Raw genomic sequence first — 24336 nt, 5'->3', positions numbered from 1 at the left:
TTTATAATTTTTTATTTTAATTAAATTATTTATTTATTTTAATTTTACTCTATAATTATTTTTATTAAATTTTAATTATTTTTATTAATATATTTTAAAATTATTTATTAATTATTCAATACCAAATTAAAATTTACAAATTAGCCATAGCATGTAATTCTTAAAGCAAAATACTCCTCTGTCCCATTGGAAATTTGACATTTTCCATTTATGTTTGATGACATTTTCATTTATGTTCGTTCAACCTGTCTAACATAATAAATATTTTATATTCACAAATACAATTACCTTTTATATTATACAATACTAATAAAAATATTTATCTTTTCACTACCGGAATGAGGGAGTATTATCGATGTGGAGAACAAAAAGGCCTACACGAAATTTTAAAACCTAAACATTCAATGTGGGTTAGTTAAAGCTCAATATTACGACAAATACCCATAAAGCTCAGTCTACATAGGGATATCTCTCTCATACAAGAAGGCTACATATCTTGCTACAAGTAGACAACAAATGCCACAAAACAACAATACATACTGCATATGGATATAGGAACACCACGGTTTGCTGTCTTAAGGAGTGCTCGGGAGCGATTGTTCGGTGCCGGAAACATGCGACGCAGCATCCTCCTTCGAAATGGCGACGTAGTTGACAGGGGCGACAGGCCGGTTGTCTCTCTTCCCGTCTCGATTGATCGATCGAGACCCATTTTGGTGGGCGTTGAGGGAGAGTCGTCGATTTGAGCTACCGTTGGCGCCTCCGCCTCCGTTGGCTCGTGGGCCGACGACCTTCTTGGTGCCGACCCCACGAGGGCTCGGCGTCGAACCCGCCATTGCTTCTTGTTCCTTGTTCATCTGATCGTGCAGCTTCTTTTGGTCCTGAAACAAGCTCAGGATTCGAGTGTGATTAAAAGTATCTTCGAAGATGATGAGCAGATTGCGACGTGATTGATACTTACCCGCATCCTCTTTTTCTCCTCTTCTCTGTCCTGTCGAAGCATTACGTACTCGTCCAGCATTGCAAGAAGGGGGACTCCGTCGTACGTGAATGTTAGACCGCGTTCTTGCTCCCACGCGCGGGTTTTGGCGACTAAGCTGTCGACCAGAGCTGTTCGAATAAAATAGGATCAGTTATTGTGTGGAAGATCGATGGTGGGCATTGAAATTGTAATGGTTGTGAAATGTACCGGGGATTTTGTTGACGAGGATTCTGGCCTTTTCTGCCCTCTTCAGATTCAAGTGAGCGCCTCGGCTAGCATTGTACCTGTTTTCATCCTGTCGTCGCGAATAAAATGTTTTAAGCCTAAAATGAATCTGTTACCTGAATAACTACCCAACGAAAAAGATGATCCAACATCAAAGTATTAAATGGTTCCATTTCTGTTTCCTAACCATAATTGAATGCACCAATAAAAAGTTAATTACCCTGTTGTAGTCTTCAAGCCAGCTTTCTTCTTCACAGGCCGACATCCATTTCTCAACCTTATCTAATATTTCCTTCCTGCTCAGAGCCTCTTCTTTGGCGCTTGCTATCTGATTATCCATGTCGGCCAATAACTCTGCTGGCTCGATATTCCCTGAATCGATGAGTGATAATATTTTTTCCCGAGCTGCCTCGGTGTCGATCTCTATGTGTGCATGAGCAAATATCTCTTCGAGCTCGGATTGCCTCTTGAAAGCAATTTCCTTCATTCTGCTAGCTTTTAGCTTGTCTAGCCTCTCGACTTCCACTTCAGCCTTTAAACAAGAATAAGCTGTTAAATCATAGAAATAAAGATTTTCTCTAATTTGAAAATTTCAAATTAAACAACTTTAGAAACCTGTTCAATGAGATCTAAAGCAAGCGCCCCCGGAATAGTAACTTCATCTACTGAAGCTGCAATATTACAAGTAACATGATCAAAAAGGCTGCGTTCTTCTCGTGGAGTGTCCATCAGGTTCCAAAGGTCAATAAGCTGTGTTGCCAATTCTTGAAGCTGAATAAATAAAAGAAAATAAAAAAATCTGTTAGGACAAGATGCAAATATTCCATAGAAACAAAAATCAAAGGCAAGCAAAATCATGCAAATACAATTGAAATCGACCATTATACTATTTAGGTTGCTATCGGGTAAAAACTTATCAAGGATGTCTGTTAATGGACCATTAGTTAGACCAACTCATTTTTACCAATAGGGGGAGGTAAGTCCAAGCTCAGTAGTTTTTGTCCATCTAATTAGATTTAAGAGTTCGACTCTATAAAAGTTCAGTCTAACACATTGTCTAGGAGCTGAAGTATCCACCTTTTGCAATCTCTGCCTTTTGTCTTCCTTTAGTGCAAGAACAGTTTTAGCCAACCTAGACAGTGTATCATTGCTTATGCTCTTTGATTGGACGCCAGTAGAATCATTGAGGCTTGGATGCACATCTGTGACAGTCGTAAAGAAGTCCATGCCTAAGACCGCACAAAGATCATGCACAGTGCTGACAAACTCAAGAACCTTGTGCAACCGATCACTCTGCAAAGTCAAGAAAAGAATCCGAAAATGGTTTAGAAGTATTATATAGCAATTGATCTATTGCCTATCCTAAGTTGAATCTCGGACCTTTTCTTTCTGAAGATCTTGGAGCTGTGAATGGAATTCATCTAATTTCTTCACAGAAAGATCAGATTCATCGACTACTGGACTCTCCATCTGGTCACTCGTTCCAGCAATCTCTGCACATATCTTCTGTATTTGAGATTGAACATCGGAAAATTCTTTAATCCTCTCATCCTTTTGTTTCCAAAGCTTTTCCAAAGCAGGAGCAATAGCTGAAAGCTGTTCCTTGATTGTTCCAGATGTTTTCTCCGGCTGTGAAGAAAATCAAAGAAATTGGCATATTTTAACAAATGTGACATTCTTATGCCATAAGCATCTTATCAAATACCATTGATTGTACACTCTTCTTGCAATTATCATTATATATGCAATTCAATTGATGCTTACAATCCCAATATAAGTCTTCTCTCCAAGAGCTGAAAGGAGATTGGTAAGTTCAACTCTAGCATCAGCCAGTGTCTGAAGGAGCTGGACTCTAGACTTCACTGCAAGGTCAACCTTTCTCTTGTATACATCCAAGCACTCTTGCTCCAACTGAAGGAGCATTTTGTCCCTCTCCTCATCACTTTCACCAACTTCATCCCAAATTTGCTGCATAAGAAGAAAATTTATTTCAGGTGGATATTATTGAAAAATTAATTGGAACTGGCGTAGGAGTACAGAAATTGGAAGTCTTTTAAGTATTACAGAACAGATACCTGCAACTGCTGTAGTAAAGATCCACAGGTAATCTGTCCAACAATATCCTTTTCAACATCTACTGCTGCCATCCCGCAGCTGCTCAAACTGGAGAATAACAATGTGTTGTGCTTGAGCATAAATTGGTCTTATATGAATCATAGGTAGAAGCAAGCATGACACAAGTGAGGGGTTGGTAATATACTGAATATTTTATTTATTTGCAGCATGCCTTACACCTAATCAATAAACCGACCACAATAATGCACTCGAATTTGTAAGCCCTGACATGCGTACAGAGCCAAGTAGTTGGCCAAGGAAAATACAAAGATATCACAACCTTCACATCAATTGTCAGCTCACCAAAAATCACAATAAACAGAATTTTCAAAAACAGTGAGCCAAAAAATGCTTCCTACCAGCTCAGTTGCCCAAACGCCTGCATTTTTTCATTTCCTTCTATAAAAAAATAAATAAATTGAACACAGCTGGCGGCGTTGTTTTAAGAAATGCAAGCCAATTTCGATAAACATACATCATCATTTATAGATCCTTTAAAAACTATCAACTTGAACACTTAAGCATTTCTTGGAAACAAACCTTTTTAATGAACAGACAGTCTATGAAAGCATCTAAGCGAAAATGGCGGAACTCCAGTACATTCAAATCAAACCAAATACCAAGTCGGCCAACAAATCAGCCTCTTCAAGCACCAAAATCCTTCCTTTTTCATTAAGAAAACAAGAAAAATAATAAAAATACAATTTGGGAAAAAAAATACCAAACAGAACCACCATACACACACACAATCCAGATACACCAGACACTACATTACCACGCAGGATCCTACATGTCCACCTCCACACAGTTAGATCTCTCCACGAAACAATATCTATTAACAAGAGAAATTTCCGTAACAAGTAGCATCATTCGTCAACACCACGCAACCAACCACACACTCGACCATTCTGGAAAAATCGAAACACAGAAAACAAAAACAAGCAGCTACGAAGTACAAAACCTCACCAGATCGCGCTATCCCGGTCGCGTTTCGTCGGACGCAATCTCAGATCTGAGCGTTTCTTATTTTCTAGCTGCTGGCGCTGGGAAGGACAGTGGAGAAGAGTGAAAGCACATGACAAGGCGAAAAGATATATATAGTCAGTCGGAAAGGGCAGAGAGAGTAAGAGTGTGGGCTATCACAGACAGATGCGACGTCGTTTCCAGTCAATGCAGTATAGCAGACGACGATTATATAGAAATAAAAATAAATTTTTTTTGCCCTTGGTTTGTGGAGTTATTTACGAAACATGACACTGCTGTTTGTCGGGCCGGGTCGGGTCTTTCTTTGAAGAGAATGTAGATCGTCAATTGAGGGGCTGATTAGGGAGGGGTAATTATGTAAATTCAACACACTGTCGATATAACGTGGACATTTTTTTAAATTATTATTATTATTTAATAATTGGTAGGGAAAGATGGGTGATAGAAGATAAGAAGATTTTGAGGGCAAAAGTCTCAATCATTGCTAGGTGTCATCACTATTCTATTTAATTTAAATTAATTTAAAATAATACTATATAAACTGCATGCTAAATTGCTAACACCCATCACCCTGCATGGAAATCAAAATCAAAATCAAAATCAAATCTTGTAATTCCTCAATTAGTCATGAGTGGGTATCTGATTTTGGCACAATAATTTCCAATTATTTTTTGTTCAGTTAATAATAATGATTCCCTTTCCACATTGGAAAAAAGTCATTCTTAGTCCAGATAAAAGTTTCACTTTAAATTTTCGGTAATAAATTAATTCCCTACATAAATAAAGTTAATACGAACAAATGAAACCAGTCCTCCCATTATAATTAAAATAGCTATATTGAGCTACATGCTTCCTTTTGAGGCGATAATTTCGATATTTGACGTTATTTAAATGACTAGTATTGTGTTATAGGGTGGAGGCATGTGATGTGGGTGTTGTAGGGGGCAGGTTTTGGGGGGGGGGGGGGGGGGGGGGGTAGCGGGGTTTCTAGACATTTATTCTTAACATTGTGTGTTTTGTGTTTTTGTTGGTGGGGTTTAATTGCAAAATTGATTATTAGGGGACCCTAATTGGGCCATCCATTGTATCTATTTTTTTTAAAAAAAAAAAAAAAAACAAAATCAGAGAAATTAAATGAGTTAATTATTGTGCCAAAATCGATTTGTATATATGTGTGGGGTAAAAATATATGTATATATATATATATATATTATTTACGTTATTAAATAAATTAATAATATTAAGAGGTGACACGTGTAGGTGGAGCAATCAGAGAGGGCACCCGTTTTTGGCGGGAATTTGTTTGTGTGGACATGAATTCCTCTTTCTTTCTGTTTTGTTAATCTTAATGACAATAACAGTAATTAGAATTTCCAGCAATGGAAACTTTGTTGATATTGATTTGACAGAGATGGGAATGGTGCCTGCGTCTATGTCTGCCTCTGGTCGCTTTTCGTCGTGTAGCTGGAGGAGCGGCAGGTTTTGGCCGTAAGCTACGAGCATATATAAATATTGGAAGGTATGGCGATTCCTATTCGTGCAGGATTGTTGTATGTTGTTTTGTTTGTGCTTCAACTCTTCAGTGCATTTTTCTGTTGCAAATTTTGGATAATGAAGAATTTGCGACGTGCTTTATGGTATTCATCGTTAATTTCCTTGTTGTTGTGTTTATTGAGAAATGTGTGATTCGGATTATCTCGAGCACATTATTGAATTATCACTGGTGTTTTATTCGGTTTTGAAACTTTTTGTTTGAATATAAATGTGGCAGAGATTGTTTATAGATGAAATTTAAGTTTGTAACAAAGTTGGAGTTCTTCTCAATAGATTGTCACATAGAATTGATGGTAGGAGCGATGGATATGGCCATTGCTTATATTACCTGTATTTTCTCTCTCTCTTCAGGAAACTCTTTTGTTGTACTATATTTGATGATATTATAGTGCATCTTCTCTTTTCTGTCTGACATTTTCTCAATGTTACTATGCAGTAGACTTGCTATGTTTCATAAATCCTTTCTTTGTGAGGATAAGGTTCGATACAATGCAGAAGGAAAACAGTCCACCTTTACCATCAACACCTTCCCATCGAGTTCGGCATCGAACACGTTCAAAGTCATTAGAGGTGATTAGCATGTAATCTCATTTTTGGAATTTGGTGAATTCAGTGAGTAATTTCTGTAAAAGGGGAAGAACTTTGCAATGCAAAGTTGCAAAGACTCTTCAAAAATTATTTCATTTTTCTTAGCTCAAAGAACTCATTCTTTACTCTGAACTAATAACTTTTTGCTTGAATGATAATGTCATTTTTGCTTGCAGGTTTTTCCAGATGTGAGCAAACTAAATGGAGAAAAGTTACTTGTTAATGATCAAAACAAATATAAATCCATGTGGATTAGAACATACTCGTCGTTATGGATGCTTGCGAGTGTTTTACTCACTCTGTACTTGGGGCATCTTTATATCTGTGCGATGGTGATTGTCATCCAGATAATGATGGCAACCGAGCTATTTCATTTACGTAGAAGAGCTCATGAAGACAAGCGCCTTCCGGGGTTTTGGCTTATAAATTGGTACCAAAAGTCCTATCATTGTGTAAAATTGTCCATCTTTCCTTAAACCTTCATTCAAGGATATTAGTATCTGTCTTTCAACATTGAATTGAGCGTTCAATTTGTTATTTTGCAGGTATTTTTTCTTCACAGCGATGTTGTATGTGTACGGCCGCATTCTTAGTCAACATCTTGTTAATACAGTAGCTTCAGATAAATTCTTCTACAGACTTGTGAATGGCCTCATCAAATATCACATGGTCATTTGTTATTTTTTGTATGTTGCAGGTATGTCTTGAATTGAGCAGTCCTGTTCTATGTGCACATTGATGTACTTATATAGTTCTTCAGCTTCTTTTATGTTTTTAACATAATCTGCATTGAGTAATTCAAATTTTATATACTTGTATTGAGTAATTTGAAGCAGTATGTCATTGCAGGAATGGTGTGGTTTATTCTTACTCTGAAGAAGAAGATGTACCTGTATCAATTCGGTCAATACGCATGGACACACATGATTCTTATAGTGGTTTTCACACAGTCTTCATTCACAGTAGCTAATATATTTGAAGGAATTTTCTGGTAATGGGATACTTGTTACTACCTACTAATTTCATTGTGGCTTATAACTATGGATCATTAATACACATCTTGTTCGTCTAAACTTCAAAAGTCTCCAAGGAATTTAATGTGTGAAGATTTTGTGGTAGAAAGCTTAATGTCAATAGGTGTTTAGTTTGTTCTTCTTGAGTGCCTTGGTGTTTCGACTCATGCCATTCCATAACCATGAAACTTCTTTCTGATCTTTTTGCTTTGTCCTGATCTCAACCAGAACAATTCCTTTATTTTTTTTATTTTTTTTTGCTTTTGTTTTTGGGCATCTCCTGTTAATAATTTTACATTTTGGTGACTACAGGTTTATTCTACCTGCATCCCTCATAGCAATGAATGACGTTTCGGCCTACTTTTTTGGCTTCTTCTTCGGTAGAACGCCTTTGATCAAGCTATCTCCAAAGAAGACATGGGAGGGATTTATTGGAGGATCGATCGCGACTGTGTTGTCTGCATTTTTGGTAATTATATAATCTTCTAAGGACCAAAATGATGATCATGCATGTTTTATCCTGGTTTGGATTTAAATAGTTTTATGCTTAGAATTGAAGCTTTCTTCTATCAACAACAGTCTGTTCCTGCGTCGATCAAGATCAATGGATAAGAGTTACATTAACTACGTATTCTTCACACCTCATGCTAGCTTTTTATAACTACATAAACAATGGAATAATTTTAGCAACATTCTTGTTATGTAGCATTTCCCTGATTTGTTTAATATGATGAGATGTGTTAGATGCGTGCAATGCCAATGGAAGCACATGTGATAGATCAGAAATAGTGGAATGATCAATGATATTGTAAAAAAAATTGGTAAAGAATTAAATCATTACATTTTGCAGATTTCAAATATCTTGGGACGGTTCCCATGGATGACATGCCCCAGAAAGGTATTTCTGGCTTTTAAGATTCTCACCACAATTGCATGTTAGAATCAGACCTGTTGTGGATCGTTATTGTTCTAATAGTGAATGCAGGATCTATCGATCGGTTGGCTTTACTGCGACCCGGCACCAATTTTCAAGCCAGAGTACTATTCATTCCCTAAATGGCTCCCTCAATTTGTGAGTTTTCTAGCATACAGTCAAAGCTTTAAAATGACATCCCAGATATGCTAATCCATGAATGTCGATCACATGAATAAAGTTTCAGCACATATTGTAATGTCGTAATGAATTTTTACAGTTCCCATGGAGGGGAGTATATATCATGCCAGTGCAATGGCACGCATTGTGTCTTGGCTTATTTGCATCAATCATTGCACCATTTGGTGGTTTCTTTGCCAGTGGTTTGAAAAGAGCTTTCAAGATCAAGGTATGCATTCATCTCCCGACAATCTCACTTTCCGGTAGCCGGTTATAATCCATGAACCAACCATTCTCCAGGACTTTGGTGATAGCATTCCCGGGCATGGTGGTTTCACAGATCGCATGGATTGCCAGGTATGTTGCTACTAAAAAGGTTAAACTACTTTTTTTTTTGGAACTACTTTTGTTATTATGGCCATTGAGGCAGATTCACAATCACAACTTGAGTGATATGATTGACTTATTATATTTGTTGATTTATGTTCCTTATGTGCACAGATGGTTATGGCTATATTTGCCTACATCTATTTTCAGTCCTTTGTCCTCCCTCAAATGAACACTATAGATATTTTCTTGGATCAGGTCTGTAATATTCTCTCAACACATTATATTATATTACAAAAGATGCAAAACACATATGGAAGCTGTGTTTACTTATGTTATACCAAAAGGCTAAAATACCATCCTGATAATTAAATTGCTATGAGATCTCTGTTTTTTGCATTCTCTGTCTGCAGATACAGAAAAACTTGAGTTTTGAAGACCAAGAAAGATTGTATTTGATGCTTGGCCAAATATTCAAACAGCAGAAAACCTAGAGGAGCTTCAGCCATCGACGGAGCAAAACAAACACATCTCAGGTTGTAAATTTCATAATGTGTTTTCCTGCTAACAGAGGTAGAAATGTACATAATATCCAGGCCAGCTCTCCGGCATTTTCGGCTGGTTAGCAGCCATTTTTAAATTAGCTGACATAAAAAACTTTCAAGTTTGAACCATGCTACGGCAAATGCAGCATTCTGATTCCGTTGTTCAGAACCAAAGATTATATATAGAAAGGAACTTCCCTACATGCTACTTATAAATGCAGCTTAAACTCTTATTTATCTATTTGAAATCTCAATTCGCAGTTTCACATAGTTAAAAATAGCAGTCCATAGTTAAAAGAATATCCATTCTGCAAAGTTCTAATCTATGAATATGCAGTGGCAAAATACACTAACCTGGAAAGATGTTTGCCGGCCATTTAACGCCGAAACAAAGAGGACTGCAATTTCCCAATTGCCTTAATAGCATATTTTCTTTGTTGCACCGCCCCACAAAAGACGGTAGGCATGTTGTTACTTTGTTATGTAGGTGATATCCGCACGTTCTTTCAGCCATTCGAGCACTTTTGCTCCCTCGAGCACTTCTTCAACCTACACAACAATGAAAAAATCATTCTACCGTATGCTATTTTGTCAATCATTCCACTGAATGTTATGCCCTTTTATGAATATAGAACGATAGGTATAGAGCACAGAAGCTAATGTGACCTGTGCTTTGATGCGCTCTTCATCGTATTCTTGGTTGTGTTGTTTGAATTCAGCAATCGAATTCTCAACCTCCTTCACTAGCTCCTCTGTCATTATCTGTATTACAGAATACAGAGTTATGCATTTCTTGCCACCTGATAAACTTCGGCAATAACTCATTTGCACTAGTATTCATAGTTCAAGAACATGCTTGTATAGCTAGCAACAGATATGTACAACGAGATACCCTTTCTACTAATAACTTAATGAATGTAGAAAGACAAATGATAAATAAAAAAACGGTTGTTTCTTGAAACTTCGGAAGACCAGGACTTTAGTCATCATCATGGCTTCATAAATTATTGGATGAAGAGAGCTTTACATAAAGAATAATTTTCTACCTGCAGATTTTCACGTTTGAATATGTCACCAACGGCTAAATTCTGCTTGATAATGCTGGTTATATTCTCTTTCTGATTTTCTAGGAACTCCCGAACCGCCTTGGGGCTTGATAAAGATGCCAACTGTTGTTCATTGATTTTCATGTTTGCCTAATAACAAATCCCAACAAGAATATGCATAATATACATAAGCCGGAAAACTCATAGTTGAAAACATAAAAAATTTATTTCTGAAGGGAAAGGGAAGAGCAGATCTTCACCTGAATTTGCAGAAGTTGTGCTCCATACAGCTGTCTGCCTTGTTCTTCGAACAGAGAAGGTGGAATATCAACCTCAACCATCTATAATAAGCACAACATCGTGAGCTCAGGCTTTATGGAAGAGACGGAATTGTAGAAGTAGATAAACTAGCCGCACACGCTGTTATGAAACCAAACAACTAAAACTATTATTATTGATAAGACTAGACCACGAAAAAGCTCGCCCAACAACAAGTGCTTGTATTTTAGCGAAAGGTCTGGTAAGTAGTAGCAGTTTGACATAAATAGGAGAGAACCTTATGAAGCTGGTCGAGAATAGCATTATCTGTAGCTTGTTCTTTGGCTGTTTGCTCCACTTCAAGAAATTTTTGCAGTAAGGTTTCCTTAACCTATGGATACTCATAACAGATTGTCAGTGAGATGTAGTGAAGTAGGCGATGAGGAATTAGATTCATTTTGAATTCCATGGCGTGGAAATAAGTTCCCAGGTGCAACAATTTACCTCATCGATGGTTTCGCATCCAGGCAGCATCTTTTCAGCAATTGAGTCGGTCAGTTGAGGCAAATCTCTGTAGAACAGTTCCTTGCACTCCACCTAAAACAGATGCCGGCAATAGAGATTATAGATATCCAATTGGCCGGACATATTGTTAGCTCTTACAAAACTAGCAACTGTTTCACCGAGAAAAGAACATTACGGATATCCGCTCAACAAAGATAAAAATAATCAAAAGATTCTTGGACTAAAAGTTTGTGAATGTGAACAATTTTTCTTTTCTAAAATAGACAAGACAGTATATGATCAATCACACATAGTTCCACATTGTAAAGGCAACTGATTTGATTTAATTGTTGATATTTTAGGGTATAATTAGTCCCTTCTGAGGAACATACAAACTTTTTTTTAGAAGTGCTTCATCAGGATTGTATGCACATCTCTAAACAGCATTTTTGTATGTCAATACAATTCTTAAAATGCTTTGGTAAGACTCCAATGTTCACCTCTCTGATACCATGTCAGATTTGTATCACCTAATTTGTTCAATTCTTTAATGCATTTCATTTGAGACTTGAGATCAAGAGAAGGAACTCACAGTGAACTGCGCACGCACTCCTCGAAGATCCTCTTGCTTCCAAGAATCAGGAAAGCAATATGGAAACGATCTAGTTTCACCCCGTTCCATCCCAATTATTGAGTCCCGGAAATCTGGAAGGATGTTATTCCCATCTTCGGTGTCGAACTGGAAGCCTGTAAAACAACATGAAAGTGGGAAGTACTTAATGCGCCATAACCAGAATGCACCTGCAGGCTGCAATCATCTGAGATATTGCAAAACATAGTCTACACATACAAGTGACAAAATGAATATATGTAGCTTTTAAACTTTTTATAGACAGGTTTGCTGTAATAGGTTCTGACAGGGAAAAGAATTTCAGATGAGTATTCTATAACCAAGAACATTCTATCAACATATGAGATCCTTCAACTAGTTTCATAAATCAGGAAAATTTGACATTAGTTATAGAGATGATGGACTTCCCAGAAAGTATTTTCTCAGTTGAAGCAATCAATCAATCAAAATAAGCATTCTCAAATCAGATAGTCATGGAATGTAGAATATCAAAACACCCATCCCAAGAGTTCAAACATACTTATTCAAAGAAGATAAGTTTTTTTACATGTTCGCTTTGTCACAGACCATATGGTAAAGTATCAAATATTGGGAAACTTATCATGGAGGACAGTAATGAATCATACACCAACTACTTCGATACACACCTTTGCTCTCAGCAGAAGGGATGCTTTGGACAGCTGATTCGTCTTGCTCTATTGTTTTGGCTGTTATATCAAGGACTGCAACGTCACCTATCTGTAGACATGTAGAGTTTTCAATAAATTAAGCAAATGTAAAGAACATCATTTATCTATAAATAGCAATACTAGAAGAACAATTCAATCATTTTTGTGAAGTTCCATGTAATTAACAATATAAACAATCAGAATTCAGGGTTAGACCGAAAAAATAGATTGATACAACAAACCATCTAGAAGACTCATGTACATGTCACTGGAGCTAAACCATGATCAATTTACCTCAAGCCCTCTGTCAGTTACTATTCTTAGTGCACCAAGGGCCTTGTGACGGCGTCTTAATTCTTGTTCCATTGCAGTCTGAGCATCTATTTCCTTATCTATCTCAACAACAATCTTCAAATTTTTGTATCCATCCTCAGGAATCCATTTCAGTTCAGGCACAACATCAACAACAACATCGTACCTATACAATTTTGGAAGCAAACTTAATGAAAGTGATACAAAGGAAAATTAGCATGTTGTAATAATTCAAGTACTCATGTCTTCAAACATATCAAAGGAGAATGCATAGCCATAGCATGGGTATGAGAGACATCAGTAAAAACACACACCTGTTGTTTTTAGAGGAGACCAAAAACTGAAAATCAGAGACATAAGAAATCCAGCCATATAACGCAAATAGAAATAAATGAAAAGCACTAAGCAACAAGTAGAGTACTTCTATTATAGAACAACAGTTATTTTCATGAAATCAAGATGCGAGTTCATCAATAGTACTATATTTGCTGGAAGGAAAGATGGGATGTTTAAGAAACCTCATAGAACTCATGGAGGAATAGGAGCTCTCCATCTCAGAAAATTTGGTTGAAATGCGGATTGAATCTTCCAAGGCTCTTCCACTTACCTGGTAGTAAGATAGTTATGGAATCAGTAAAAAAGCAGCTCCACCAAAAATATGAAAACAGTGTGGTTATCAAGTACAAGTGGCAAATATCTTACTTAGCACAATAATAAATTTGCATTCCACATAAACTGAAATGGTCCTCTTCCGCATAAAAATAATAACAAAAAACATACCGATGACATGGCATGTGGAAGAGTCCTCCTCAAGATAGATTCAATTGTAGCCCTTTTAACATTTTCCTTCCCGACATAACCAACAAGAATACTCTCTGGAACATTCTTCCCCCGGCGAAACCCAGGGACCTGGAAAACACGTGTAGATTATAGGTGTGGTTAATGACAGTCGAAAGGTTTTTATCGAACAAACACAAGCACATAGCTGTATTCAGCAAGACCTGTGAGCATGAACCATCAGGTAGGAAAGCACACCGTAATTAATATAGATACATATATACATATATATATATGAGTATGAGTATGAACTAACTATCATATCCACTTGGAATTACAGTAGAGCATCAGTTAGCTTCAATACTAAAAACCACGAAATACCTTTGCATGTTTCATAAACTCATTAATCACTCTTCTGTAACAATCATCGCATACTTCAGCAGGAACCTCTACACTCACTCTGACCTGCAGATAGGACAAAATTAAGGCCACCCATGTATCTCAAAACCTCAATCATAAGACTATATCAATAACTAATTCAATTCTTTCGACAATGCCTAAGGCAACTGTGAACAAAGATATCAATTGCTGAACATGAATATCAAAGGCAGGCCAAGAGATAAAGAAAACGCATTTCAGTCCCGGTGAAACAAAGAAAATTAAAAGAAAGAAAACACACCCTCGAATTGGGTTCAGGGGTTTCGGTAACTAAAATATCAGCAGGAAGCTTGTCATCAACGGTGTTGTCAGCCGTCGCCGGAGCTGAGGATGCCAAAATTGTCCGGCGAGGCGAGTGACGAGAAGACAAAACTGATGGAAATTGACCTCTTTTCTCAACGGGTTTATAGGTACGGCTTTGGACCAGTGAAACAGAAGAAGGTGAAAGGTGTACTAAAGCCGGCTTGAAATGGAAGAATGTCTGCGCCGCTCTAGCGCAGCAGGTCTCCATTGTCGGACGGACTCGCAGGTTGCCCAGAATCCTTTCTGCAATAAAATCTGAGGTTTAAAACGCTACGCAGGATAAGATAATTCAACGAAAGCTAGGAGGTCATACACACGTTTCGATGGTCAACGAGCAATGATTCGCAATCTATATATTATGTATTTGAATTAGTCATAATTCCTCCGTTATGATATTTTTGAAATTTTTTTTTATTTTTTAATTTTTTTTTATTTTACAATTTTTTATGATGACAGTAGAATATTTAAAATTTATATAATTTTTACAGTTTTTTTTATAATGTTAATTATATATATCCTTTTTAAAATTTTATAAAATTTAATTGTAATTACTTTTATTTTATTTTTTTTTATCGAAATTCATATTTTCATTTTTTTTATATATTTCTCAACAAATTTTCCTTTTAATTTACCCTCCTCCAGATGGTGAATCAAGTCCAAAGTCAAGATTGACTTTTTAATCATTGCAAACAAGAGACCCAATGCCAGGAGATTAATGTCTCGGATAATCTTGGACGCAGGTGACAAGGAAGGGAGGCTGTGATTATGATGTCGTAGATTTTCCAAACTCCATAATTGCAGCAGCATTACGATGATCCCCTGCTCTAATTACATAGTACTAAAAGCAAGCAAGCAAACGGCACGCAGAGCAGAAGGCAAACCTCAAAAGCATCACCAAGAAAGCGACGTCATCTGCAGCTCTGCCTGCACCTTCGCCCTTTTTGTGCCACGACAGCTTCTCTTCTTCGGCTACAGCTTCCGCTCCTCTGGAAACTCCCAGAAACACCCGAAAACCAAAGAGTTCGCAAATGGAAGGCGTGGGGTCGAGACAGAGTCGGGCGGCGTCGAGGTACTCGTCGAGCCCATCGGCGCCGGTGTTCAACGGACCTGTCAGGAAGTGGAAGAAGCAGTGGGTCAGTTCTCGCTCCACCAACCACAACAATGGCAGCAGCAGCAGCAGCAGCAACCGGAACGACTCCTCTTCGCTGCTCCTATGCCGCTGGACACCAATACCCGCCGCTGAAGAGCCACGCAAGCGCCGTCGCCGATATGCTCCGGTGAGTAATCAATCACAACTTTCATCTTCCCTCTCTCCTTCTCCGCCGATAAGCTCCTGCAAAACCAAAAAAAGCCCTCCACTCCACTAAGAGCTGGAAATTGGAATTACTCACAGAAATTAATCTTTCATATACCATTTCCATCTTGGTTGGTGCAGATTGTTCCAATAGAAAAGGGGAAGAAGATGGATGGGGTGGAGAAGATGAAGATTAGCAACGATGGTAGAGGAGATACCTCTGCAGAAGAGACTACTCAGGTCAGGTGCACTCTCTCTACTATCAACATCTTCTCTCTCCATCTGCAGATACATCATTTTGATTAAAAGATTCAGACTTTACAAGAAATCAATCAGTTTGCCTGCCTGTCATTATGCATACAAATGAGTTTAACAACTTCCATGGCATCTCAGGATGTGAATGAAGATGATCAAGCAGATTCCAACAAAAGCTGCGGTGAAGGAAACGCTGCCAAGTTAGGAGAGTAGTGTTAGACAAAGAAGGTAAATGGGATATTAGAAATGTTAAGAGTAGCAGCAGCAGTCAGTAGCAGTAGTAGTAATCAAATGTTAGATCTACCTTAGATCAAATGGATATAAATCAAGTTGTAATGAACATACTGAGGATGTTCAATGGATATACATATATATATGTATATCATGTCTGATTATTAAATAACCATCAAATGCCTATATATTTGCAGTGAAACAACTGTGGTTGCTGAATGCCAGCAAAAAGCAGTGAAATCAAAATTTTTAGCATCTTATTTGAAAAGGTAAATACTAATAAATCCAGAGCATTTTCAATCCCCAGCAACATAGTGGGAGGAGGCAAATCCCAACAAGAATGAGTTGGTCCATCCAATTTTCCAGCTTGAATCTTGAATATGAATTTTGCTAGTGTAGTGCCACTTCAAGTACTCGATTGACTTCCTAATTACTTGTTGCAACGGTCACACCAACTTCAGCAGGCCGGATGACTCGATCATGTAGCATATATCCTGCCTGGAATAGGACCAAAGAGGTATGTATACTGTTAGGATTTACTTTTCCGCTGTCAAGATGCATGAAAAAGGAAAAAAAAACTATAGCAAAATACATAGCTATATACCTTTAGAACAACTGCAACATGATCAGCAGGTTTTGAAGGATCAGGTAATTGGAATACAGCATTGTGCCTATTCGGATCAAATTCTTCATCTGTAGGATCATATTTCTCAAGACCAGACTTTTTGAATACCTGCACAAGTACAATATGAATAAGAAAATGTTGCTACACCTTATAAATTTTCCCATGTCAAGTTATTAATGTTAATTGCAGATCAATTTGAGGACTTGTCAAAGGCACAAAACTGACAACATTCACTAAATAATTTAAAATCCAACGGTAGCTATATTAAATTATAGTCTGGAAAGATTAGGAGTGCTACGATTCGCATGCATCCAACATGTCAGCTGACACAAGCAAATTTCTCAGTTTGCTAGTCATGGTATTGACAATTCTCCTCCGCAATTATTTTGCCCTTCTACGCATCAGCAGCTCATAGTTTCTTATCAAAACATAGATACCAAAGGTTATAGGCTTATAGTATCACAAAATACATTTATAGGTTAAAACAACCATAACAAGGAAAATAAGAATAATTTTTATTGGTGTAGGAGCAGAAACCGACTGGCAGAATCCAAACAGCAACCAAACATCACACAAAATCATATAGTCAAGCCACTAATCACAACCAATAACTTTTAAAACGAGCACTTGGCTGGCTGTAGAGGCATAACATACAACAAATCCAAAAAATTATATTACCTCAGATAATTGTTTTTCAGTCATTTCAACCCCTTCAAGGAGTGCTTTGAGTTGTTGAACAGCTCCAGTTGTATCCTTAGATGCATCGATTTTTGAGAAGCTATCTTTTGCAGCAGAAGAAGCCCTGCCTAAATTATCCGCCACATCCAAAAGACTCTTTGCAAAATTCTACAATGTAATTCAATATTAATCAAATTGCAATCTCAAATTGAGGTTTAAGGGTCACTATAAGAACAAAAATGTAAGCACAAACCTGAATGGCAAACTTCTTTGCATTTTCTGAGTCACGCCTATTGCGCTCCTTCACATTCTCTATCTCTGCAAAAGTCCTCAAAACTTTATCCTTCATATGGTCAAGCTCTTCCTGCCTCGCACTCAGCAGTTGTTCCTTCTCCATCACGCGCTTCAACAGATCCTCTCTTGAAAGGTCATTCTCCCCATCTGACTCAGAGTCAGAAAATGCAACTCTTTTGGTACCTCTATTTCTTGCTTTGATGGTCTCGGATGCGTTTGACCGACGTGCAGCAACAGAATCTTGTCCCATTTCAGAACCATTAACAGATGAACTATCATCACTGACCTTCATTTCCTCTTCATGTCCAGGTTGAGCAGGTTCCTTATCATTGGGTTGTGCAGATGCAGATGAGAATCCAAACCATTGAAAGGGGGACGAGCGCTGGGCCGAATGATGCAGCAGAGAAACCTGACCAGTTGAAACCTAAAATAGAACAGAATTGGTTCCATCAGCACTACCACATGACCCATAATCATTGCAATATAACATATTGGCAAAAAATTTAAAAAACAAAGAACGATGCCAGAAGTAATCATCAGCATAGCCTACTCAAGAACAAAGGTAGATATTCCTCAGAACATAGTTTTTCTGGATAACCTAGATCACAATATAACATGAAAATCTTGAGCACATGAATAACTGAATATTCAGATGAAGAATAAACAAACTATAAGATCACGAAATTGAACTCGGGATGATCAATAGAAACCGCAAACTTCAAAATGGCATCAGAAATCAGAATGCGAACGATACGGTGCACGGACATCAATTGAACTAACGGACGGTTCATTCACCAACTAGCTTTACCACAACAGATATAGTTAAATAACATCGCATAAGGGCTTAAACCCTCGCAAAACCCTAAACCGCGACGAGGCAAGAGCTTAATGAGAGCACCTGATTGTACAATCTACTGGGGGAGTGCAACAGATTACTGGAATAGGAAGCACCGCTGCTGTCACGGCGACCAATGAAGAGCGTCCTGTATCGGCACGGAGCCAACACGGCCCTTGATAACCGAGCTGACATGATACCAGTGGCGATCAGATTAACGCAATTCGAGCTGCCTGAAAAATGAGATGGAGAAGACAACGGCGGCGACTGAATAGACAGTGCCGGAGAAGCTTCAGGTAACAGGGGAGATTGGGTACTTGGGCAGCAAGACAAAGTCTTGGTGGTCAATATATGATTTGACTTTAATGCCCCTAGCCAAAAGAGCCAAAAAGTGGTTGCAGAACGAAAAATTGGAGGAGGGTACTATAGACAGCCAACTATCATGCTATATTTTATTTTTATGTTTTCTAGTTGATTATTAGTGTAATTAGTTGTAGTGTGCGTAGACATTTAAATGGAATTACTATTTAAATTATTCCCTCCCTCAGTCCCACATAATTTGTCCCTATTTTTTATTTTCGTAAATTTTTGTGTCTACAATAATACACCTATATTACATAGAATAGGACAGACCTATTTTCTATTTTCGTAAATTATCGTGTATGCCATAATACACCCATATTACATGGAATGGAATAGGACGGAATAAGTATATTATTATACCATTTCCAAGAGATAGTTATGTAGAACTTAACGTGCTTAACACAATTTTAATGATGTTTGTTAGTTTGGAGGTTTGGATAAATGCTTCATTGGGTCAGGCCTGCCTGGGCTTGAATTGGCCCTATTCATTTTAATCCTGTCTAAGATCAAATTTCATATAGTAAAAGTTAGTTTGGGCCTAGACCTGGACCTGAGTCTTAATATGAGTTCATACAAATCCATTTTCAAGGACCGCATCAACCCGAATTCAGCTTAGCCCTTTTTCCATTTGGGCCGGTTGGGCCAACCCATTTGGGGATCTCTGTTCATATGTTTTTCTTAAAAAAAAAAAAATTACTGTAAAATTTTCATAATTTTTGATAAAATATATATAATTACAAAAATTAAATTAAATTAAAATTCAAAACAAAACTCAAACTAAACAACTACTATGTTGTTCAAATCTGTGCTAAATGCATCTGTAAAATAGAAAAACAATGACGATAGATTTTGATGATGGAGAGAACAATAATTATTTGAGTGCGCCTAGTAATTGAAACAAATGTGACATCCAATCAATTTTCTATAAAAATCATTTTTCTTTTTTAAAAGAAATGCACTTGTTATTTAGATTTACCATTGAAATTATAATGGTATAGGCTTAAGCCAAAGCAATTTCAACATTATTGTTACAAACTTAAACAATATACTAACAAAATCATAAAACCTACCTACAACCCTATCATCAATAAATCTAAACACTTATAATTTAATCTGGATCGAAACTGAAACCTAAATCATCAAACAAAAACTGACCATATACAGAGAAGCACGACGCCGCCATTAATGCTCGTCCGTGCTATTGTTAGGTAGCCATTTAAAAAAACAACTGCAGCCTAGTTCATTTAACCAAAAAAAAACTTTTCCCAGCTCAAAAATATCAGTTTTAAAATTCCTGAACTCTATTTAAAAATTTAAAAAATAATAAAAAAAATTATTGCAATTCTAGTATGGACCTACCCCAATCTGTAAAGGGTATCCCCATACTAGAACTATTATATGGGGTGGTGGCAATTTATAGACCATTGAGAAGAAAGACACCAACAATCAATATTGTGACAACTACTCCCTATTAAATTGCACAATAATGAGACAAACACAGTGCAATGATGCAAGAAAAGAAACGGTGATTTAAACTCACTCACCAGAACTGTTTGTTGAAGTTGAATTATGTCATAGTCTCACAAATACCCTCATCATCATCATCATCGATTGCATCTCCTAAATCTGCAAAAACAAAACAAGAAGAAGAGGAAAGCAAACAGTTATGAAGCCGTGACGAGGTGTTCTCTCAAACCCAAAAAAAAGAAAACGAGTCATGATCATACCTTTTTAGGAGCCCGGCGAAAACAATATCAAACTGTGCATTAAATAAGTTGGTTGTTCGGAGATGGATAAAAATATGGCTTATCCAGACCATGACACAAACCTGCAATTTTCCATGTGTGCTTATAGTAACTTCATCTTAGAAACATTCTAGCCTGCTCAATACAGAGTAACAACTAGTTAGTGTTTTCAATTAGGACAATAGTCGAAGGTTAAAACTAGGAGTGAACTGTCATCATAATTGCACAGATCTTATAGGTATTGTGCCTTCTCATTCGGTGCCCCACAAAAAAAAAAAAAAAAAAAAAAGTTGATCTATTTCTGCAACTACACTCAAACTTCCTAAAAGCTAACTCCTATTTAATAATGTGGCTTTATAAACAAAGATGAGGGGATACCTGTTACCAGCCAGAAAGATACAACACAGAGATGACACTGCATTTCATTTTTCTAATCTTTCTATTTCAGTCCCACCGCCAAATCCTCAGAGCTGAAGCCAAAGTTTCTGCCATTATAGTGTTCGGAGATTCTTCCGTAGATTCTGGGAACAACAACTACATCCCTACTATCCTGAAAAGCAATTTCAGGCCTTACGGCCGAGATTTTGATGGTGGCAGAGCAACTGGACGGTTTTCCAACGGTCGGGTGCCCCCTGATTTGATCTCTGAGGCATTCGGGCTTAAAAGATACATTCCAGCTTACCTGGATCCAGCTTATACTATAAAAGATTTTGCAACAGGAGTCTGCTTTGCTTCAGCCGGGACTGGTTATGATAATATCACCTCGAAAGTACTTGTAAGACTTCTCTACACCCTAGCATAAAGATACATTGTTAAGTCCTTATCTTTCGATCAATTATGAGAACATATATATCTAGTCACTCATTACTTGTCATGATTCTTGATGCAGAATGTAGTTCCTCTATGGAAGGAAGTAGAGTTCTACAAGGAATACCAAAGCCGGCTAACAAATTATCTTGGTAACAAGAAAGCTAAGAGGATTGTGAGAGAAGCTCTATACCTAATTAGCATAGGAACAAACGATTTTTTAGAGAATTATTATCTGCTTCCACACAGATCATTAGAGTTCTCTGTGGAAGACTACCAAAAATTTTTGGTAGGCTTAGCAAAGAATTTCATAATGAGCATTTACAAGCTCGGTGCAAGAAAGATATCTTTGACAGGGCTTCCTCCAATGGGCTGCTTGCCACTGGAGAGAACAACAAATTTAGCATATGGAGGAAGTTGCATAGACAAGTACAACATTGTGGCGGTGAATTTCAATCAAAAGTTGCAAGATTTAATCAACACAATGAATAAGGAGCTTCCCGGACTGCAGCTGGTGAACACTAATCCATACTACCTTCTCTATGATATCATTACAAATCCTCAGCTATTTGGTAAGTCAAATGGAAAAGCTTTTCACTTCAATTCAAGTTCCCGAAAACATTTAAGGGACAGGAAAGGAAATTGAGAAGAAAATTTTTATACCAAACTCATAGATGGTTGAAGCATCCTCGTGTATTTAATATTAACAAACAGGAAAGGAAATTGAGAAGAAAGTTTTTATACCTAACATGTAGATGGTCGAAGCATCTTCACGTATTTATCACTAACAATGATGATCCCTGCATCAATTGCCAAATAAACATAAACCAGAGGTAAATTTACTGACAGAAGGATGTCCGTTTTTGCAGGTTTCGAACAGTCAGCAGCTGCATGTTGTGGGACAGGCAGGTTTGAGATGGGCTACTTATGTAATGAACACAATCCCTTCACCTGCCCGGATGCCAACAAATATGTGTTCTGGGATTCCTTCCACCCAACTGAAAAAACAAACAGCATTGTAGCAAACTATGCAGTCAGAACATCTTTATCGGTATTTCTATAGCCTGCCTATAAACTGCAGTAAGTTCAATTTGTACAAAAAGCATTTACATCGAATTGCTGGAGCATGTCGATAGAAAGTGACTAGTTCAGTAGTTCGGTGCATCCCTGGAAAATATTGGAGAAATTATTCACTGTCATAGTGCATCATCATGTATTCTTGAATAAAGGGACAACAGCAAATGTAGAGAGTTGAAATGGCATTGAATGAATTCTAGACCATTCCTAATTAAAAAATATGGAAAACAACATGCCCTGTAATCTTCATAAATACATTCAAATCATGTAAACTGCTTTTTTGCAACTTCTATCGCATCTTTAAGAAGATAGGTTCATTTGAACCAATTCAAATAATAATTTCAATTCTTTCTGCTCTTTCGGAGTAAATTAGGTGACCCCAGCCATTGAATGGAAGAATAAATTTGCCATGTGCAGCCAGTGTCCATGTCAGTATCTAGCTAAGAAATATATCAAATACCAAACAAACTAAATGCAATCTTATATAAATTCTATAGAAATTTTCTAAATTGTAAATTGCAGCATAGCTAAAATGCCATTGAGAATACGCTATCTCAGAGTCATAAATGAGACTCGGGATGTATAACTAAGGAAGAAATTGCAGTAGTCCAAGAACTCACTATAGTCCTATTGATTATTAATGCTCCCGGAAACTCTTCATCAAAATCTAATAACATGATAATTAAGTCGAAGTTTACAAACTTCCTACACCAGCATAATAACAGTCTGCAGTCATGAGGAATGCTGTACCCTTCACCTAGTGAAAGAGTTGCAAGATCAAGAAATAAGGCGCCATTCTGAAATTTCGAGTGCGTCAAGAAGTGGATAAACTGTTGCCATCAGCTATACAAGGATGAATCACACATTGAACCTGCATCCATCACTTGATGGACTTTGGAAAATGCAACTTGATCAGCATGGGAAGTTCAGCAAGATCAATCCTAGACTTGCCCAAGAGAATGCTCTTCAGCTTTTGATCACAATTCACAAAGTTTCTATCGACGGGATCCTAAACATGAAATACATGAGAGGGTTAATACAATGTACAAACAACAACAACAACAATATGAGTTCCACACTACCACCAACAAGGTGAATTAGGAGCACTTCGGTTTACTCATCTGTAGAACATTATTAAGCTTTAAGGCAAGGGTTTATGTATTAGGTTCACTAAATCACATCCTATAAAGATTAAGTCATTGCAACTGCTAACTTCTAGAAAGGAAAATTGCTCAAACGGCGATTGCTAATCCATCAACAAGTTCAAGATTGAAATATCATGTCCTTCATTCTGTAATAAATATTAGAAACACAAACAGCACACAACTGGGGATAGCAAAAGTAAACAACACAACAGTAAAGTAGGGCTACTGTTCAACAACATACTGACCTGCAGATTGTTCTCCTTGATATAAGACCAAACTCGCCTAAAGCAACTCAACCGAGAACTCTGCGACTGTCCCATGAAATCTCGAAGCGTTGTAGGAAGATTCACGAGATCGATCAACTCTGCAACTTTCTTAGGGCTCTGCGCAGCAGCTCTTGTCAACCGTTGTGGCAGCATTTTTCCCTAACCTTTCCAATTTCCACACTCTGAGCTCCAACAATCAATAACAGAGCAACGCACCTTCTGTGTGTGCGATTTCTGAAAATACAACCTCCAAATTACTGATGCAACCCTAAACCCTTGGCGCAACCTCCATTCGGCAATAATGCCTACAATTAATTAAAATTTAAGTAGGTGATCAACAACCAACGGTGGTCTAGTG

General features: G+C 37.4%; 7 protein-coding genes across 8 annotated transcripts; 3 read left to right on the top strand and 4 right to left on the bottom strand.

Moving 5' to 3' along the window:
• Positions 1–331: 331 nt before the first annotated feature.
• Positions 332–4452, bottom strand: LOC127247947 (65-kDa microtubule-associated protein 1-like). The gene is made up of 10 exons (XM_051270041.1): positions 4289–4452; positions 3283–3370; positions 2972–3175; positions 2588–2836; positions 2285–2500; positions 1823–1978; positions 1428–1739; positions 1190–1277; positions 962–1110; positions 332–881 (listed from the first exon to the last, which is right to left on the bottom strand). Exons 2-10 carry the CDS (start codon positions 3352–3354, stop codon positions 576–578), a joined length of 1752 nt encoding a protein of 583 aa, XP_051125998.1. The 5' UTR covers positions 3355–3370; positions 4289–4452; the 3' UTR covers positions 332–575.
• A 1259-nt stretch (positions 4453–5711) lies between these two features.
• Positions 5712–9524, top strand: LOC127247457 (phosphatidate cytidylyltransferase 1-like). Its single transcript, XM_051269290.1, has 12 exons — positions 5712–5825; positions 6297–6430; positions 6625–6878; positions 6994–7145; positions 7298–7439; positions 7774–7930; positions 8312–8359; positions 8447–8533; positions 8655–8783; positions 8855–8911; positions 9056–9139; positions 9295–9524. The coding sequence occupies exons 2-12, from the start codon at positions 6350–6352 to the stop codon at positions 9373–9375; spliced, it is 1272 nt and encodes a 423-aa protein (XP_051125247.1). The 5' UTR covers positions 5712–5825; positions 6297–6349; the 3' UTR covers positions 9376–9524.
• Positions 9525–9642: 118 nt separating this feature from the next.
• Positions 9643–14667, bottom strand: LOC127247456 (trigger factor-like protein TIG, Chloroplastic). Its single transcript, XM_051269289.1, has 13 exons — positions 14302–14667; positions 14004–14087; positions 13626–13754; positions 13364–13452; positions 12828–13011; positions 12513–12603; positions 11827–11981; positions 11235–11327; positions 11029–11121; positions 10733–10813; positions 10473–10622; positions 10093–10188; positions 9643–9975 (listed from the first exon to the last, which is right to left on the bottom strand). The coding sequence occupies exons 1-13, from the start codon at positions 14569–14571 to the stop codon at positions 9898–9900; spliced, it is 1593 nt and encodes a 530-aa protein (XP_051125246.1). The 5' UTR covers positions 14572–14667; the 3' UTR covers positions 9643–9897.
• Positions 14668–15104: 437 nt separating this feature from the next.
• Positions 15105–19562, bottom strand: LOC127247459 (grpE protein homolog 2, mitochondrial-like). Its single transcript, XM_051269293.1, has 6 exons — positions 18639–19562; positions 17700–18164; positions 17447–17614; positions 16748–16876; positions 15876–16641; positions 15105–15696 (listed from the first exon to the last, which is right to left on the bottom strand). Exons 1-5 carry the CDS (start codon positions 18768–18770, stop codon positions 16570–16572), a joined length of 966 nt encoding a protein of 321 aa, XP_051125250.1. The 5' UTR covers positions 18771–19562; the 3' UTR covers positions 15105–15696; positions 15876–16569.
• On the top strand, positions 15392–16348 carry LOC127247461 (uncharacterized). 2 transcript variants are annotated; one of them, XM_051269295.1, is made up of 3 exons: positions 15392–15640; positions 15799–15897; positions 16051–16348. In XM_051269295.1, exons 1-3 carry the CDS (start codon positions 15392–15394, stop codon positions 16123–16125), a joined length of 423 nt encoding a protein of 140 aa, XP_051125252.1. In that variant the 3' UTR covers positions 16126–16348. The 2 variants fall into 2 exon arrangements, with proteins under 2 accessions (XP_051125252.1, XP_051125253.1); XM_051269296.1 differs by having other exon boundaries at positions 15799–15902.
• A 1530-nt stretch (positions 19563–21092) lies between the features above and the next one.
• Positions 21093–22752, top strand: LOC127247458 (GDSL esterase/lipase At4g26790). The gene is made up of 3 exons (XM_051269292.1): positions 21093–21458; positions 21573–22062; positions 22360–22752. The coding sequence occupies exons 1-3, from the start codon at positions 21093–21095 to the stop codon at positions 22551–22553; spliced, it is 1050 nt and encodes a 349-aa protein (XP_051125249.1). The 3' UTR covers positions 22554–22752.
• Positions 22753–23223: 471 nt separating this feature from the next.
• On the bottom strand, positions 23224–24231 carry LOC127247462 (upstream activation factor subunit UAF30). The gene is made up of 2 exons (XM_051269297.1): positions 23958–24231; positions 23224–23576 (listed from the first exon to the last, which is right to left on the bottom strand). Exons 1-2 carry the CDS (start codon positions 24129–24131, stop codon positions 23448–23450), a joined length of 303 nt encoding a protein of 100 aa, XP_051125254.1. The 5' UTR covers positions 24132–24231; the 3' UTR covers positions 23224–23447.
• Between the last annotated feature and the right edge of the window lie 105 nt (positions 24232–24336).

Source organism: Andrographis paniculata, unplaced genomic scaffold, assembly GCF_009805555.1.
Source record: "Andrographis paniculata isolate CXL003 unplaced genomic scaffold, ASM980555v1 Contig32END, whole genome shotgun sequence".
NCBI classification, from domain to species: Eukaryota; Viridiplantae; Streptophyta; class Magnoliopsida; order Lamiales; family Acanthaceae; genus Andrographis; species Andrographis paniculata.
The sequence above is the reverse complement of the archived record's forward strand: the minus strand, read 5'-3'. Positions and strand labels throughout refer to the sequence as shown.